General features: G+C 41.4%; 1 protein-coding gene across 4 annotated transcripts in view; it reads right to left on the reverse strand.

Annotated features, from left to right (window-relative positions):
* The window catches only part of SEMA5B (semaphorin 5B), a 257,508-nt gene that overhangs the window by 93,687 nt on the left and 146,474 nt on the right, over positions 1 to 17,347 (reverse strand). For all 4 annotated transcript variants that reach the window (XM_056496469.1, XM_056496470.1, XM_056496467.1 and 1 more), the window contains exon 6: positions 4,615 to 4,660. In XM_056496469.1, coding sequence (XP_056352444.1) covers positions 4,615 to 4,660 — 46 coding nt within the window. The remainder of the gene's footprint in view (positions 1 to 4,614; positions 4,661 to 17,347) is intronic.

Here is a 17,347-nt window from a genome sequence, read left to right on the forward strand (position 1 = left end):
TGATAGGCAAGTTTTATTATTATTAACTAGACTTTGTTGATATGTGTTGATTTACCAGTGATTATGCCACAGAATTAAAGATCCCTTTAGGGAGTAGCAGGGAGGGAAGTGTGTCTTCAGGAGCAGCTGTGAAGTTTAAGAGATTCATCTCTGTAGCAGGGATGTTGCTGCTACTTAGAATGAGGGAAGAAAAATCGGAATAAAACCATCCCTATCAGAAATGCACTGGATAGGTGGCTGCAGTTTATCTGCTACCAAATACTATGGAAATATTTTGTCTCTATTTCAGGTTTGAATAAATTTGCTCATTCCAAGACCCCAATAATATCAGCAGAAATAAATTTATTTCAGTAAGGTTCAGATCATGATTTAAGAGATGATACTATCTCAGTAAATCGATAAATTACTTTTAAGCTTGGTTTTAAGTCTTATGCCTCAGTGGGACTGAGAAGTTCAAGCTTTGCCTTAGTGAGTGGGTAGCACTATCCAAAGTGTCCCTGTGAATATAGGGGATCTTATTTAGAAATGTGGAACCAAATTTCAGAAGCAAAAGAAGCTGTGTGTTCCATAGCATTTTTGTGCTTTGCAGTGGGGTGCCATTAGATCTGTAATTGTAGACCTAGGTGGAACTGGACAGTGTGGAACTCCACAGACAATCCTTCCTAATTCAGCTTTACGACTACTGAGGAACTCACACGCTCTTCCTCTGCACTTAATCCACACTTCAACTTTTGTCCTTAGGAATAAAAAGTATTAAATTTTCAATTAAAGCATATTTCTTTCATATAATTGTCAATTAAGGCATAAAAAAATCTCAATATTTTCCCCTTAGGTGAAATAATTTGTCTTCCAAATAGTTTTGCAACAGGTGCACTTATTTATTCTTTTGTAGTCTGCTAAAATACAGTACAAACTCTTGAAGTATTTTAAATATTTGAAATACAACTAGCCTGACATACCAGCACATAAACTTCACAGGGCTTGTTAATTTTATAAGACATCTTCCATTACAACAAACTACTGAAACCAAAATATTTTATTAAATTCTAACATTTGCTATTACACTTACCAGATGAGAGTCCAGAAGGACACCTTAGATGCACAGAGAAGGGAAAAGGAAAGAAAAAGAAGAAAGAGGAAAGGAGAAAGAAAAGAAGAGGGAAAGAGAAAGAGGATGCCCCAAACAAACAAGAACAATTGTTTGAGATGAGAGAAATGCACATGTAAATGCTCTCTTCTGATGCTTCAGAAAGCAACTCGACCCAGAGTATTTGCATGCCAATTAACTATGTCTATTTCATTCTCCTTCAGATTTTACAAAAATGTCAAAGAGGCTTGTTTTCATCTCAGTGCAAAAAGGGTGAAAATCTTTGTATCTCAAAAAGGTTGGAAAAATAATTTCCTTCTCAGTTTAATTGAGAACTAAGAATCCAGGTAAAATCACAGTGAGCAGGGGGTAGGCTCTGTACTGTGATTTATGAAATGCCAGCCAAATAGCCTGCTTTTAACACACACCCCAGAATAGCATTCCTTGCTAAGAATTCCCAATCAGTACTGTGAATTTGAAAAATTTGCTTAAAGGCTTATGTTTTTAAAATGACCCTTCCACCTACTCTATTAATTACCAACTCCAGTATAAAACTGACTTTTCTATGGCCTCACCATGAAAGTTGCAGATTAGGAGCTAGCTGTTTCAGATCCATGCATAAATTAAACAGCATGCCCTCCAAGTGCACATCATTTAAAAGAAATTCTCTATAAAATGTCTATATAACAAGAGTTTACAATACATATAAGACAATCATTTAAAGAGGGACATGAAACAGATTTTGTTTAAAAGAGATGCTAAAGATTTAGGAGAAAATATCCATTTTAAAACTGTGCTTCTTGACTGCTGCAAGATTTTGAATGCTACATGCCAAAGCACCAAAACCAGGTGCTTTTGGATAGCCCACCTCAAGATGCTGATTTTCAGTCATTCTTTAACAAGGTGCTTCAGTTTTGGGAAGAAAAAGTGGTAGACAAAATTACAAATTATTCCCAAAATATCTGGGCTATAACTTCCTTACGGATATTCAAGATCAGCCAAAAATGTTTCTCACAAATGTAATAACCACCACCAAAGTTCTCACACAACTAAAACTCATTTGGTGAAAAGCTTCATAGTTTCCAAATGGAATTTCTGTAACACATTTTGGCAACAAAGAGAGGAAGATGATAAATCTCTGAGAAGTTGGGGCATTTGGTTCTGTGGTGCAGGAAATGAGCTTGTTCTGTTTCAGTTTTTGGTCCACTCCAATCACTAGTTCTCGTGTAAAAGATTAGTGCCTTGGAGAAACAACCTCAGCAGAACCAACAGAAAATTCTAAGTGAGGAGGAAACATCAACACATGGTAGAGCAGATGAGAGATAAAGGAAAAGAATTCACCCTTTATTATCAAGGGGCCCAAGAGCTGACACATCCCGAAATCGACCTGTTTTCCTTCACTCCCCCAAAATCAAAATTCTTCTCTAGGGTAATGCTGTCTTTTTTACACAATTCTTAATCAATAACTTCCCAGTTAATACTAAATTTTGCCTTTTAGTTTACTGCAATTCCAAGACAGTAACTTCCTATCTAAACTTCGTGGCATGCCTCTTTCCCACAGGAACCGTGCAGCCTTAGGGAAAAACAGCTTTATACTTCATCGAACCATGGTTAGAGGGGTACATTCCTCTCACTGCCAGGCTTTGTCCCACAGCCAACAACATATCCTGATCTCTCCATAGTCCGTGCTCCTCATGTTTCTGCCCTTACCTCATGGAAGTACAAGGGAGCAGATATTTGTCAACACAAACCTGCACCATGAAGCAGATTTAGCGCCACTGGCAGGCTGACGATGAAGTTGCATGGGCAGAAATAAATCAGAATACAATCTCAAGATGAAAAACTATCCCGATTCAGGCCTGGCAGGATCCACACTGTACTTTCTTTTACAAGCAAAGAGGAGATACGAAATAATACAAATTAACACTGTGCTTATTTCTTGAACTGCACTCTCACCCCTATAGAACTAAATGCAAGTTCATTTCTTATCTCACTTTCTGATCTGACCTTTAAAATGATGCACGGGCGAAGGAAAGGTGGTGCCTTTAAATGGCATCATGAGCTTTATGGAGGCAAGCCAAGCAGCTACTTAGGCAACCATTAGGTCGGGAAACAATCACTTCCATCATTCCCAACACGTGTGTCAACATAATTCCATGCTCTCTTTGTCATGCAAAAAGTCTTGGCAAAGTAACCGGATACACCCAGAAAGCAGGAGCGGACTAAGCTCATTATGTTAACCGGAGATCCCACAGCAACCTCCAGTGCCATAGAAGGAGACTTCCCATGTTTTGCAGAGTAGAAAAAGAAACTTACTGCACTGAAGAGGGCCAAGCCTGGCTTCACAAGCGTATGAGGGAGATTCACAATTGGGTTTTGTGGAAGGGGATTCCTGACAAGCAGCAGAGGCTGTCAGGCAGTGTGATAGCAGGCATTGCAGAAGGTATGACACCTCTCATAACTACAGAGACTTCCCTCTCCTGCGTGCTCACTGGAAACCTTCCAGCCATGCTAATATGGCTCTGCAAAAGGGAAGGCACTGCCAAATGGGAGTAGCAGCTTCTCTAACTCTTTATTGTTGTCATTGGTAACTCTGGACTTTGTTTTCCTTTTAAAGGAAGATTCAATGCATTTTACAACTATTAAACATCTTTTCTTCTCTCCAACTCTACTTGTAACTCTTACTGACAGCAAAAGGCTTGTGCACATCAGAATGGCTGGCAATACTACTCTAATGGCTTCTTTGTGTGGTCAGGTACGGGAGCAAGGCCTCTCAATCTGTCTGAAAAAATGCTGAATACTTCTTTGGTGATCTAGCAACTATAGAAGATGGGAAGTATCCCAGAGCATAAGTGTTAGTTTATTTAAAGATAAGCAGCTGCTGTTTTCATTAACAATTTTTTGCTGCATCCTTCAATTCCAGATTCAGTGCAATGAGATTAAAGTCCTAATAGTGCTGGATATTTTCAAGCCCTTTCAAGCTTCAGCTGCTTTACCTTGGTAAAGGCAATAGTAACACATATTTTTCAGCCCCTTTTGTCTCTTGAAAGCCTGCAAGTCCAGTCTTGGTTTTAGTAATGCATTCAGCAAAACACAGCTCCTCAACAATCCACGTTCACAAAGGCCTACAAGGGCTAAAATGAGGATGGATGTGAATAGTAAAACCTTCTCCAGAATGCTGCTTATATCTCTTAAGAAAGCCAAGGATTTCTGTTTATTGTTGTGTTTGAGCCTGTATCAGTCACACACGCTTTCTTCCTTAAGATGCCATATTTTTGGCAGATACCATTACCACCCAAATACTCGAGAACCAAAACCAGAGAGCATCATCCAAGTGGGCAAGTGTAGCAGAACACTTCCCCCAGCACTATTGCTGGAGTGGGAATAAGCATCTGGTTCTGTGTATTCTTCCTGCTCCACCACTTTGGGCAAATTTACACTATATAGACTTCTGAAAATGTACATCAAATATTACAGAACTTTCATGAATAAGTCAAATAAAATAAGAGAGTAAAAAGTGAACATACCTGAATAAGAGAAATGTTGTGTAGACTAAGTCTGAAGAGGTAGTTCCTGCATGAACAAGCAGAAAAATTACAAAGTATTAGGCTACCAAGGAAGGAAAAGTTATTAAAGCAAGTAATTATTTTGGTCATTCATGTCTCCTAACAAAAGATTTTCCTGGATTACTCTCCACAAAATACAAAAGCAGTTATAAGCCTGTTCACTGACTTACCATCATCAGTGTCTTCGTGAACCTGGTAGGAAAGTTCTGAGCAGGTCCTAGTATTAAATATTCCAGAATTCACAATGAAGAACCACAATCAAATCCCAACCACAAAGGGCCATTTGCAAACTCTCAGCAGGCTTTAGTTGAAGTTCGTATGGGCTGTAGTCATGTTTTTCACTGAATTCTGAGAAAACTGGGATTGGACAGAAGCCAGCTGGAGCAGAGCTGACTTCCTAGTAGGCTCCCCCAAGCCTGTTCTTGTGGGAATTCCCATTCAGGACTTTGCGGAAGAGAAGAGAGCAGATACTTCTCAGTGGAATCTCTCTGCACAGAAAATCAGCAGGGAAATCAAGGCAGTGACTGTAGATATTCCCAATCCTCCTGTCATTGCCTCTTCACACACAAAGCAAGGGAATTCCTGACAGAAGTCACTGTAGCATGAGATACCACATATCAGCTGAGCTCCTGTCACCCTTCTTCTGAATGTTCATATCCCATCACAAATAGGAGGCTAGGAGGCAACACATATTTGCATAAACATCTATAGAAAAGGCTTAGTTAACAGGATTTATCTCACTTATCTCAGGATCTATTTTTGTTTGCTAAGACAATGCAGTTACCAGGAATCAGCTGATACATTAACCCATACAGACTGGATTGTGTGCTTGAGGTCACTACATTTTTTTGCATCTCATCTGTCAGAAAATCTAAAGAGATGCGATCCTTTTCCATCATCACTGACACCACAATCTCCCAGAGAATATGCATTTATATCATACAATGTGAATTGAGCTATACTTCTGGAAGTGGCTCTGTTTAAATGGTAGAAAGTGCACCTTTGATGATATAGATTCATCTGCTCTAGAAATGCCAGTATACAGATTCCCCCACCTAGTGAAAATGCAAGTTCCAGTCCTAGGTCAGTTACCCTAGAGGAAAGATCCTATTGTGATGAAAAGGTCCTAAGGACTCTTCAGAAGAGCCTTCTTTAGGGTCAGTACAGCAGCACACCCTGACCAGGCAAATAAAGTAATTCAAACTTAGATAATGAGAGATTCATATTGGGCCACAATGACCATGACAAGGTTTGAGCAATTTTTCCTTCAATTATGGATCACTTATGTATCATCTACAATCAGAGTTGCCTGTGTACTTTTTCCAGCACTATAAATAAATCAAAAGCTCTCAAATGCTGCTGACTGTTAGTCAAGAAGGATGGGGACAAGGATGATGGGGAACTTGGGAAGCCAAACTCCTGATATCAAATCTTCAGCTGATATAGCTCTGACTTGCTCTTGACCTGCACCATTGTATTCTATACTGGGTTACCCAGAGAAGAATGAGACCCATTAGCAATATCTGAAGAAAATGTATCAGTGATTATTATACCTCCTATAAGTACACAGAGAAGTATACACACATACACACATACACACACACAGGAAATCCCCATCCTCTCTCCTAGTCCTGTCACTGAAGATCCAGCAGTTCTTTTGTAGTGTGAAACTCTATTCTGTCTCAAAGGACTGCATACTTCCCCCCCCACCAGAAAAATGTTAACTCTTTAGCATCAGCATCAGACCTAAATAAAGGTGCATGCAGCAGACCAGAAACACTAAGCTACACACAGCTAAAATTTCAAAATTAAGCTAAATTCTTATCCAGTGACGGATCTGATCACTTCCCTTAGAACACCACATACCTACTCACACCAAAATATTAATGCAACACCAAACATGAGATAACATGGAATAAGCCTTCTGCTGGGAAAGGTCTCCAATCTTACAATACCCTAAGGAAAAAAGTTCTCATAACTAGGGACTTGAAGTTTCTCTCCTGTTGTTAAGCATGCTATTTAAATGCATTGACTTTGGAAGTCTTAAAATGCAGATTTCAGCCCCTTGTTCTAGGCTTGCAAAAAACTGGACAGTTTGACTAGGTAATAAGTTTCAATATTAGGGTTTGTTTTTTTTTTTTTTTCCTTGATAGCACTGCAGAGCAAATTCAACCAAAATATCTTTAATGAAATAGACATATCCAAAGGACACAATTTTCATTGCACTCAGCCAAAAAAGATGCAGACAGGGATAGTGTCCACTTCAATAAAGCCAGTCGTTTCTCTCAGTGACTGCCATGTAGCAGCTGGACAAAGCCACTCAGGTGGCTGAGACCTAAACCAGGCAGGAACACAGTGCTAATAACACAATGGTCTTCCAAAAGATTTATACTAACCTTAGCTCTCTAAGTCTGACCTTGGGGCTTTCTTACAGAAAGGAGGGTTTCCCTATGTCTTTTATCAGCTTGCCTCACCTGGTGTCTGTACAGGCACTGGCAGTTTCTTTTGTTTGTTTGATCCTTCTCACATCCTACCAGCAGCAATACAAACACCTGTAGGCCAAACAGGCTATCAGAGACACCTCCCAACTCGAGTTGACCTGCCCAGCTAGAAGTGACTAATCCTTAATTAATAACATGCTCTTTTAACCCAACTTGTTCTGTAAAGCTGTACCAGGAGTAAAATGCCAAAGGGAAATATCTGCTAAATCAGACAGTGCCATTTTTATGAATTACATTTTAACTGCAATTTCAAGAATGAGCAAGGTCTCTGAATGACAGGCATGGTTTATTGTAGCTAGAATTGCCCCATTTGTGTCCTTTTTTTCTGCTTGTGTTTGAAGTTATGTCTGTTTAATACCTTGCTGAACTATAATTTAGAGCAGCTGAAGGAGTATGATTAAGAACTACGTAAGAACACTGAGATCTACACATGAATACATGAGGTACCTTCTTGGTCTTTTTTTCTGTCTTTTCTTTCCCTCCCATCTTCTCTTGTAAGTGAATTCCTTTCTCTCATAAATTAAACCCACCAGCAATTGCCTGGTGCAGCCAGGATATTCTAATATCCTCCTCGTCTGTATGAAAACCTGGTGCACAAATTTGGAGGGATAAGACAACCTCCTTAATGGCTGTCCTAAAAGGTCACACAATTTCACAGCACTAAACCCAAGCTTTGTTTTACCCCAGGTTTGGCTGCATTTCAGCCATCTCCAGAGGAAGTGACTACACTTCTCTGAGTACTCTGGGACAAATGACATTATGCCTCAAACTACAGATTATTATTGCAACTAACCTTATTTTTCATAAACGTCACTGCCTTTCTGAAAATCCCATGTTAAACAGTAATGTCCTGAAGTCTCAGGCAAGGCTGTGGCTTTGTTGCATTGAGACACAGAGTGGATTGCTGATGGTTCCTCTGGAGACTGATTCCCCACCAATGCCTGTTCAAACAACCTGAGGGCAGCTCCTTTCTCTGTCACCTCTGATTGCAGTGGGATATTATTCCCTAGCTCAGATATACAAAGTTAGCTGCTGTAAAGACTGTCCTACTCTATAAAACCTAGGCTTAAAGAATTTGCCATCTGAATACATACAGAAGAGAGAAAAAGATACACAATTCTAATTTAAATTTAAAGCACTGATTGAGCAATTTTGCCAACATCACAGAACATATCTGCAGCACAGCCAGGAGATGATCACCTGGACTGTTAGTTTATGCCCTAGTAAGGAGAATAACTTGCACCAAAAGTTAGGGCACAGCATATAAACTTGTGCTGAAGTGTCATTTACACTCATGAGGAGATATTGAATTACTTTCTTAACTGGGAACTCTATCCTGTGTGCATACGAATAGAGTCAAACTGCAAATCCTTTAAATGAAAGTATTTGTTAATTGGCTTCATAATTTGTATTTGGCTGCTTGCAAAATTATTAAGTGCTCACTGTGCCTGGTACCACAAAACACACATACCAGAGCAGCAAGAGAGAAGCTGAGATGTGATTTAGGAAAGTTTGTAGAAGAATATACCCACTTAAATCTGTTTGCCATGACATTTCCAAGTCAAATCTGCTTAAGTATTTATTTCATGTAGCCAATAGCACCTTGGGTGAACTCTGTAATATGGTGCCCATGCACTTATTCATGCATTGACTGGCCTTGAAACAATTTACTTTGAAGGCAGAGCACTTTGGCTATGATGTCACTGAGCAACAGAGATACAAGACAAATTTAAACCTTTCCATTGGGAAACCACATAACAAGAGTGCCTGAATAATAACAGAGACCCTTCATCTTAGAAGCTCTGAATGCCTAAGTGCTGCAACATGCTTCAGTCACTCATGCAGGCCTCCTTGTCAGTGCCTCTTTTCAGGCACCACATCTGTCAGCACTGTACAGGCTGATTTAAAGGTGCTTCCTCCTAATTAAGCAAGAGCAGCTTTTCAGTTCTGCTGTGGTGGATCAGGAGGAATATCCCTGCAGTTGATGGACTGATCATGTATAAATAAAAGGCTATCCTAGCCTCAGGGTTTTTTTGCTATTCAAATTAGTGAGGCTTGTTCACATTTCCTAACTCCTCTTACACCAAGAAGAAAACCTCTCTATATTTCCGAATAATCCCTGCTATCAAATTTGGAGCCATGAGGGCCCACATGCTGACCCCCACCAGAACCACTTGGGACTTGGACCTGCACAGAAGCCAACAATATGTTGCCTTAACTCAGCTAGTCTCTATCACTACATGTTACACCTGCTCATTTGTTGCTCCTTCCCTGCATCTCATAGTAGGTGTAAGAAGTTCCCTCCTTCCTCCTTACAGGGCAGGCTGTCTTAAGCTCCCTCTCTTTCTAGGCAATTACTCTGCAAGTAGAAACAAAGCCAACAGAAGCTGATAATAATATTTGATCATGCATAAAAAGTACACGTTGAGAGAATGTTGTGGTTTAACCCCAGCCAGTAACTAACTACCATGCAACCACTCACTCACTCCCACCCTCCTCAGTGGGATTGGGAGGAGAACTGGGAAATGGTAAAACCCACAGGCTGAGATAAGAATTATTTAATAATTGAAACAAAGTCAATTGTTGTTGTTGTTGTTGTTGTTGTTACAATAATGATAATGAGAAAGAGGACTAAAGCCCAAGAAACACAGGTGCTGCACAATAAAATTTCTCACTCTCCCCTGCTGGATTCCCAGCCCATCTCCCAGAAGCAACTGGCCTCTCCTGGCCAACTGCCCCCAGTTAAAGTACTCAAGCATGATGTTCCAGGGTATGGGATATCCTTCTGGATAGTTCAACTATCCTGGCCACCCTCCTGGCCTCTTGTGCATCTGCTCCCTGGCAGAGCATGGGAAACTGGAAAGTCCTTGACTTAGCATAAGCACTGCTTAGCAAAAACTAAAACATCAGTGTCTTATCAACATTATTCTTATACTGAATCCAAACCACAGCCCTGTACCAGCTATGAAGAAGTTAACACTATTCCAACCAAAACCAGGACAGGGAAAGTTGAAGCGAACTGAGTGAAGAGTTACTGTTTTGGGGACTCTTTTTTGTTACTCTTTTGGGGACTGATATTGCACTGCTCCAGTGATGCAACAAGCCTGGGTGAGATACTGGAGCCTCAGGGTCATGGTGCTCTGAGAAGAGGTTCCTTGTGTAAATAAAATAAAATAAAATAGAATATTTCAGTAGAGAAATGCTTTCTAATGTCCAGTCAGAACCTTCTCTGTCACACTTTTGAACCATTCCAATGCTTCCTACGTCAGGATGCCAGGAAGAAGAGATCTGCATTTCCCTCTCACTTCCCCTCCTCAGGGTGGGATTGTGCTGCAGTCAGAGTCCAGGTCTGCAAGAAGGTCTCACAACTGTCACAGAGTAGATAATAAGAAAAATAATTAACAGAACGAGGTCCTTTGGGTGATATGAAACAAGACACAGAATTATGCATATGACAGCTAATGCTTCCTTCTGGCATTCCTGGAAGCCACATGCTGGGGCTGAGCCTCGGGCTAGGAGCCAGCAGCTCCTGTCAGCTCTTCCTATCTTTGCTCCTGGAGGCCTTAGATATACTTTGTACTTCCACACTACATGACAAACACAGCTTAGTCATGCTTCACGACTCCCTAGGAGCTGGTTAGTATCATTCCCCCCCTTATACTAATGGAGAAAATGAGCCAGAGAAAGGTTAAATGACCTTCTCCAAAGCACACAGCAAGCCAGTGATGGAATCAAGATCAGACCCCAGGACTATTGGCTACCAAATCTCATGCTACATTAACACACAGTGCCTCTACACAGGTCCAGCTGTGGCTGAACTTTTCAGATGGTTATCCACATTTCGGAACTAGCCAACCATACCACAGAACCCAGCTCCTGAAGGATGATTCTGGCCTTTGCTTTCAAAGGAGTTAATTACACGCCTGGTCCAGACTGTGATGTGACAATCCATTTGCAAATGTTACTCCAGTGGTTCATTGGAAGCGCCTGATAAACACTTGCTGGAGAAAAGGTGAAGGACCAGCAGCTACCCTACAAGCTGGATCCTCATTCACTAGTAATTTTGTTTCTATTGAAGAAAAACTTGTCCAATACATCATTCTTCCTCAAAAATCAATAGATGTACAACAGAGAACCAAACTAAATGGCAGACAGTAATATGATGCAGTTGCTGTATGAAGAATTGCTTTTCCCAATGCAACTTTTCTCGGTTATAAATTCAGACAGAGCTACAGAAACAACCTCTTGGAAGAGTATCCTTATGCAGGCAGCATATCATTCGTATTAAACAGCTTCCAAATTAAGCCAGGGGCTCAGCTACTGTTTCTGTGTTGCACTGAAGCCCAGTTAGTACTTCTCTGTGGAAACAAGGATGAAATTCCTCTATATTACATTCACTGGAGAGCTACCATCAGCTTTAATGGTGCAGGGCACATGGCACAGCCATGATCCTCTTGATGTTGTATATTCAGGGCCAACTCCAGGAAGAGTCAGAAGAGGCAGACACAGCTGCAGAGCAGGCAGGACAACAGCAAAGCTGAGGCACACTTGGGCTATGCCAACATGCAGAAATCTAGATGGATGGATGATGCTGGGGAAGGGAGGAGCAGTAAGGGGATTGGCCTTTGGATTAACAGCCTTGTCCCCTCTTCCCTCAGTTTGCAAAAGGAATAACAAGCTGGCTCTGATGTCTCTGGCTGTTCTCTTCCCTCAGGGCAAAGCCTCACTGCAGAGAGATTCCAAATCCTTGGGTGTTATAGTATTTGCTATGCTCTTGAGACACTTCAAAGAATGGGGATTGGGATTTTTTTTTTTTGTAATATTGTTTGAATAGGTTTATCAAATTAGGGTAAATTTCCTTTTTTTTTTTTTTTTTTTTTTTCTTCCCTCTTTTTCAATAGATGAGTTTCTTTAAAACCTCAGAGATGAAAACTGACCAGAAATTTTCAAAACTTGTGTAGTTTTGTTCTTCTTTTTCTGGAAGAGTGACTCCATCTCTCAGACCATCACATACTATCTCACATGCCACCTCAAGTCTTTTTTGATATGTGGCTGACAGCTCCTCTCTTCCTCTCTCATCCAGCTGCAGTCACAGAGCACTTAGAGCACCTTGATATGGCCCCAAGACACACAGAGACCTTTGCTCTTCTATTTGCCCATCACTTTCAGTAAGTCACAACATAAAATTCTTCTTCCTCTTATGCACTGATTATTGTTCAAATCTTCCCTGGCAGCCTCCCCACCTGCCTATTTAGGCTGATAAATATCCTCAGTTCTCTGGATATATTCAACATGACTCGTGTGTAAATACTGATAGACTTGGCTGGTAAGATTAAGTTATTGCCCAAAAATCCCTTCTCTTTGCTGGATTTTTATACTTTTGCAGTGGCACAAAACAGTAGGCTTAGCACCTAAACATCTGGACATAAAGTGATATGCAAACCACTGTGGTGAGCTGTGCCATATGAAACTGACATATCATTACCTTAACCAGAGCAAGAGAAAGTATTCTCAGTAGTGCAGAGGAAAATTGCTCTGCAGCTCCATTCTATGATGCTGTAAAACACATTATGTCCAAGTCTCCAAGGCTTTTGCCAAAGTATCCTGACCTTGTGTTTGCACCCATCCCACTCTCAGAAATACAATCTTCAAACTTAATTATTCTCAGTGCGTTAGTAAAGCAAGTGAACCTCTCATGGGTGGCTGCTTTCGTGATAGGGTATCACCAATTTTCATTTTATCTGGAATATGAGATATTTTTCTAGTGAGGCCTGCAATTTGCTGTGTAAAGATGCTTCCTATCAGTCTGTGCTGCACGAAGATTGCCTTTCACGCAGCACTGGCTGTGCAGGCACTGGCTGTGAAAGTGCTCAGCCCCACAACAATCCTGAGGTCACTTGCTGAGAGGTGGATGGTGCTGCCTTGCAGGCAATTTGAAGGACCAACTGTTTTCCCTGCTGACAAAGATGACAGACCAGAGACTGCCTCTGCCTCACCCTCTTCTCTACATACAACATTAATGTGCAAAACTGCCCCTTTGGCCTCCTACAGCTGCAGCTTCTTCTGCACATTGATCCCTTCAAACAACCTGACAGTGCTTAAAAATGCACAAATTCACGTTCTTAAAAATGCACCCATTTTAACTAAGAAAAGAAAAAATTACATTTTGAACAAAATTTGGGCCAGGCTCTAAACCTCCCAGAATAGCATAATTTAAAAAAATCTGTCCTTTATCCTTTCCACACCTTTCCCCCTTCTCCCCAAGGGGTATAAGTCAGGGACAGCATAGATTTAGGGTATTCCAAATTCACACTGGTTGCAGATGGGCAGAAGAAAGCAAACCCTATAGGTAAAAACCAGTTACCCCCGTGAGGCTTCACCCTCCACACTTTACAAGAGCTGAGCTGGCCTCACATGGCAGAGTACCAGAGAGGAAAATCTCCCTTTGAACTATTCCAGGCTCAATCAGAGAGGTTAAAACTTGCACTTGAAATCACACTTTTGTTCCCTTTGTAAAGAAACTGTGCACCCCAACTATGGATTTAACAAGCTGCAGTGTCTAATCACAGCTCTCTCACCTTCACCACGTTCTTTACGTCACAGGTCAAGCAATGTCTTTAAAAAAATCCGTGGTCCATTGAAAGTTTCTGTTAATCTCAGAGGCTCATTTGGGGGGGCTTTCCCCCTCACATTGCCACGTTATCTGCCTCTCTCCAGTCTATGATACTTTAATTAGAGCATTATTTTGTCTGAGAGGAAGAATCACAGTGAGAAAGGAAGGCATTTGTTTCTCTCCATTTCTCTGTACTAGAGCTTCAGCTGCCCACCCATGATCTGGATAGAATCAAAAACATTATCATGCCCTTTGCTTGCTCACGTCCTCATTAATACCTCAGCTGGCAAGGCAATTTCTCAGCCCAATGTGGCTTAGCAGGAGGTAAAACTGGCACAAGACTGTGCAAAAATAGTGCAAAGCCACCACAAATGGTCCAGTCCGTTTTTTTCAGAAAAATATTGAGAAAAATCCTGTAGTCAGATGCTAACAGGAACAAATGGCACACCACTGCTGGCTATTTCAGGGCAAACCTGTGGACTACATAACTGTCAGCTGTGCCCATGTGGTTGTGCCCAATGTTAACTTATTTGCATGTCAGTCTCTCTGTGCTATATGAGACTTGACTTTTTTGGTCATGCTGAAGCTCCACTTTGCCAGTGTAAATGCATGGGATTCACAGCCTTCATGAACATTTTGCATCTTCTTTGGAGAAACAAGGCTGAGATGAAGTGATTAAAATACCAAATGGAAATAAAAGAGTAAAGGGTCCAAATTACACCTCTGCCATGGATTTTCTGAGCCCAGAAAAGACCTTTGCTATGTCCACATTAGTCAAGTGCAGACTGAGGTTGTGCAAACTTTGACTGGTATCCTCAGAATGCAGGAGTAGCTGTGTTAGGCACAGCACTGTACTATTTTTCAGATATATTCACATGCCTTAACATCACAGCCTTTTCGCAGGCCAGGGTGGCTCTTAATCCCTCTTGGTCTCAGATTCCCATCTGTAGTATGAAATTATTAGTGCTTTCTTCCCTCACTGAAGCCCTGTGAGAATAAATGTTGGTGAGGGGCCCTGATCATTTAGCAACAGAAAGTATTACTGACAGATTTTATACTCTGTGGATCTGTGGCACTACTCTGACCCAACTGCTGCCACTGAATTTCCTGCTTTGCAAAATGCTTTTTGCCTAGACAACATTATCTGTGGAGACTTAAAGGTTTAGTGGCAGCCCAGATGTGGACAGGATTGAAGGTGCCCAAGGGTAACAGTGATATTTTCTGACAAGCACAGGTTTTGAGCGTTTTACTGCAGTGCTCTGGAGCTTTCTGCCAAACAGGCAGGAAAGAGCCTATGTTCAGCCACAAATCTGCATGTAACCTGGTGCCTGACAGACTAATCTATCATACACCAGAGACTTTCAATAAACTCAGGGTGCCAAACCTGCTGGGTTGAGGGTTCTAGAATATATTTACAATTTGCCATATTTCTGCAAGCTCTAACTTGAAGGAACTCTTTTGGGACATCAGTCACTCTACTCAGCCTTCAGCTCCTAAATCTGCATGATCCAGACCTTTTTTTAATGCTTACACAGCCAGAAGAATAATAGTCAGAAAAGGGTGTGCCTAGGCAGATGTTCTCCTAAAACAACACTTGCAAATTCCTACAGCACCTTCCCTGCTCCCCAAACTAACCATATTGGTGCTCCATCCCTGGAAGTGTTCAAGGACTGGTTGAGTGGGGCCCTGAGAAACCTGATCTAGAGGGTGGCATATTTATCCATGGTGGGAAGGTTGGAACTAGATGATCTTTAAGGTCCCTACCAACCCAAGCCTTTCTATGATTCTACAATATCTCCTCCCTTGCACCTATCTACTTGGCAGTAACACACACATTCAGATCAGCTCTAAATCAAGTATGAATATCACCTCTGTCAAGCATCAAGACTTGCATCACCAGCAGCTTAGTAGTTTTACATTTATTGCAGAGAAGCCTGGCAGTCCATAATGATGAGTACTTTACTTGCCAGTTCTGAGTCCCCTGGTGCAGCTTTTGCTCCCTGCTCTCTGCCTTTGGGCTCTTGTTGGTAACAGCCAGTTGTGATAAGGGCTCCTGAGCTGTACTTCCCTGTGCAACAGCCATGGGGGAATGATCCTTTCCCATCTCCCGATGGAGCTGATAGCCCTCTTGGCAGGCAGAACTGTGAGGCTTTCTGGCCATGATGCTTTCTGACTGGTTTTCCTCAGTAATACCTCCTCTCACTGTGAATGCCTGACCCTCATAGCCATGCCTCTGGCATCCCATCAGGCTATGGCCCCAGGCTCACACCCCTGTAGTTTCCTTCTGGGAAAAGTAAAATGCTTCCCTTAGGACTTCTGAGACACTCTCTGTAGAGTCATTTGTTTGGGTGCCATCCTCCTGTTGCCCAAACTGTTTCCCTTCAGTTTATGACATGGTGTCTCAACCCCCTCCTGTACACCTTCTCTGTTGTCCTCACCAGGGAGCTCTTGTGAAGCACGATTTTTGGCCTGTCTCCAAGCAGGGTCTTTCACATCATCACTTCTTCACTGGCTTCTGTCTGTGCCTAGCCAGCAATGACACAGTCTCAAGGAGTAAGGCTCTTTGAGGAGGTGGAATGTCACAGCTACACCATGTCCCTCCTCCACAAAACTCACACTCCCTGGGGCCTGGGCACCCTGCCTACAGCACAGGTGAGACAGCAGAGCACTGCTTCTCCAACAGACAGGTGAAATCACTGTGACCATATCTTCAATTTTTTTCTCCCTAATAATGGGTTTATAGGATTATAGTTTTCCCTCCCATTAAAATAAAATCAAATAGTGATCACTTATGCTCAAGAGCTGAAAAAAGCAGCAAATATTTCAAAACAATCACTCGTTCACAGAAGAAAAACAGTACATTAAAACACTAACACTATATCCAAAACAAAAACAAAACACAAGAACTGTGAGTCAAAATGAAGGTTATGAATTTTTGAAATGTGTGGTTTTATACTTAATGAAATGTGACTCATAATATGGGTAGTGTAGATTTACAATGTTCTAAACTATTCATATCCTTTCTCAAAAGCGTTTGGATTTTACAAGTGATGTGACAAGTAAATAGGTTGCTTAGAAACCATGGTGGGCTTTTGAAACTAATTCTTTTGTCTCTGGGATTTTAACTTGGCAGGTGTTTGGTGCAGCAGAGTTATCAAACTCCTCTGGTTTACTCTCAGACAGCACCAGTCATTCAAGGAGAGCTCTTAGATAAGGATAAAGCTTAAAAATCTCAGGCTCATGTTATTCCAGCTCCCTGTCTACATGGCATGCCCTCAATACCTCTTACAGTTTCAGTCACGCTGTGCCCAATTCCTGAAACCAAAAACTCTTGTGAACCCCTGGGTTTTCTAGGAAGTATTTTCTATGAAGCTTTGAAACACAGGATGAACTAAGCCAAAGAGATGCTGTGGTGAGGTCATACTGCTTTTAAATAGAGACAGACAGAAGTAGTCTGAAATAATTTATAACGCTATCATCGAAGAGAATGATGTTAACTAGGAAATTGAGAAGTGGGAGTACTTATAAACGCCACCCTGATCCCAAACTCCTTCCACAACCCCAGAATAGCTGGCATTAC

Source organism: Oenanthe melanoleuca, chromosome 7 (assembly GCF_029582105.1).
Source record: "Oenanthe melanoleuca isolate GR-GAL-2019-014 chromosome 7, OMel1.0, whole genome shotgun sequence".
Taxonomy (NCBI): domain Eukaryota; kingdom Metazoa; phylum Chordata; class Aves; order Passeriformes; family Muscicapidae; genus Oenanthe; species Oenanthe melanoleuca.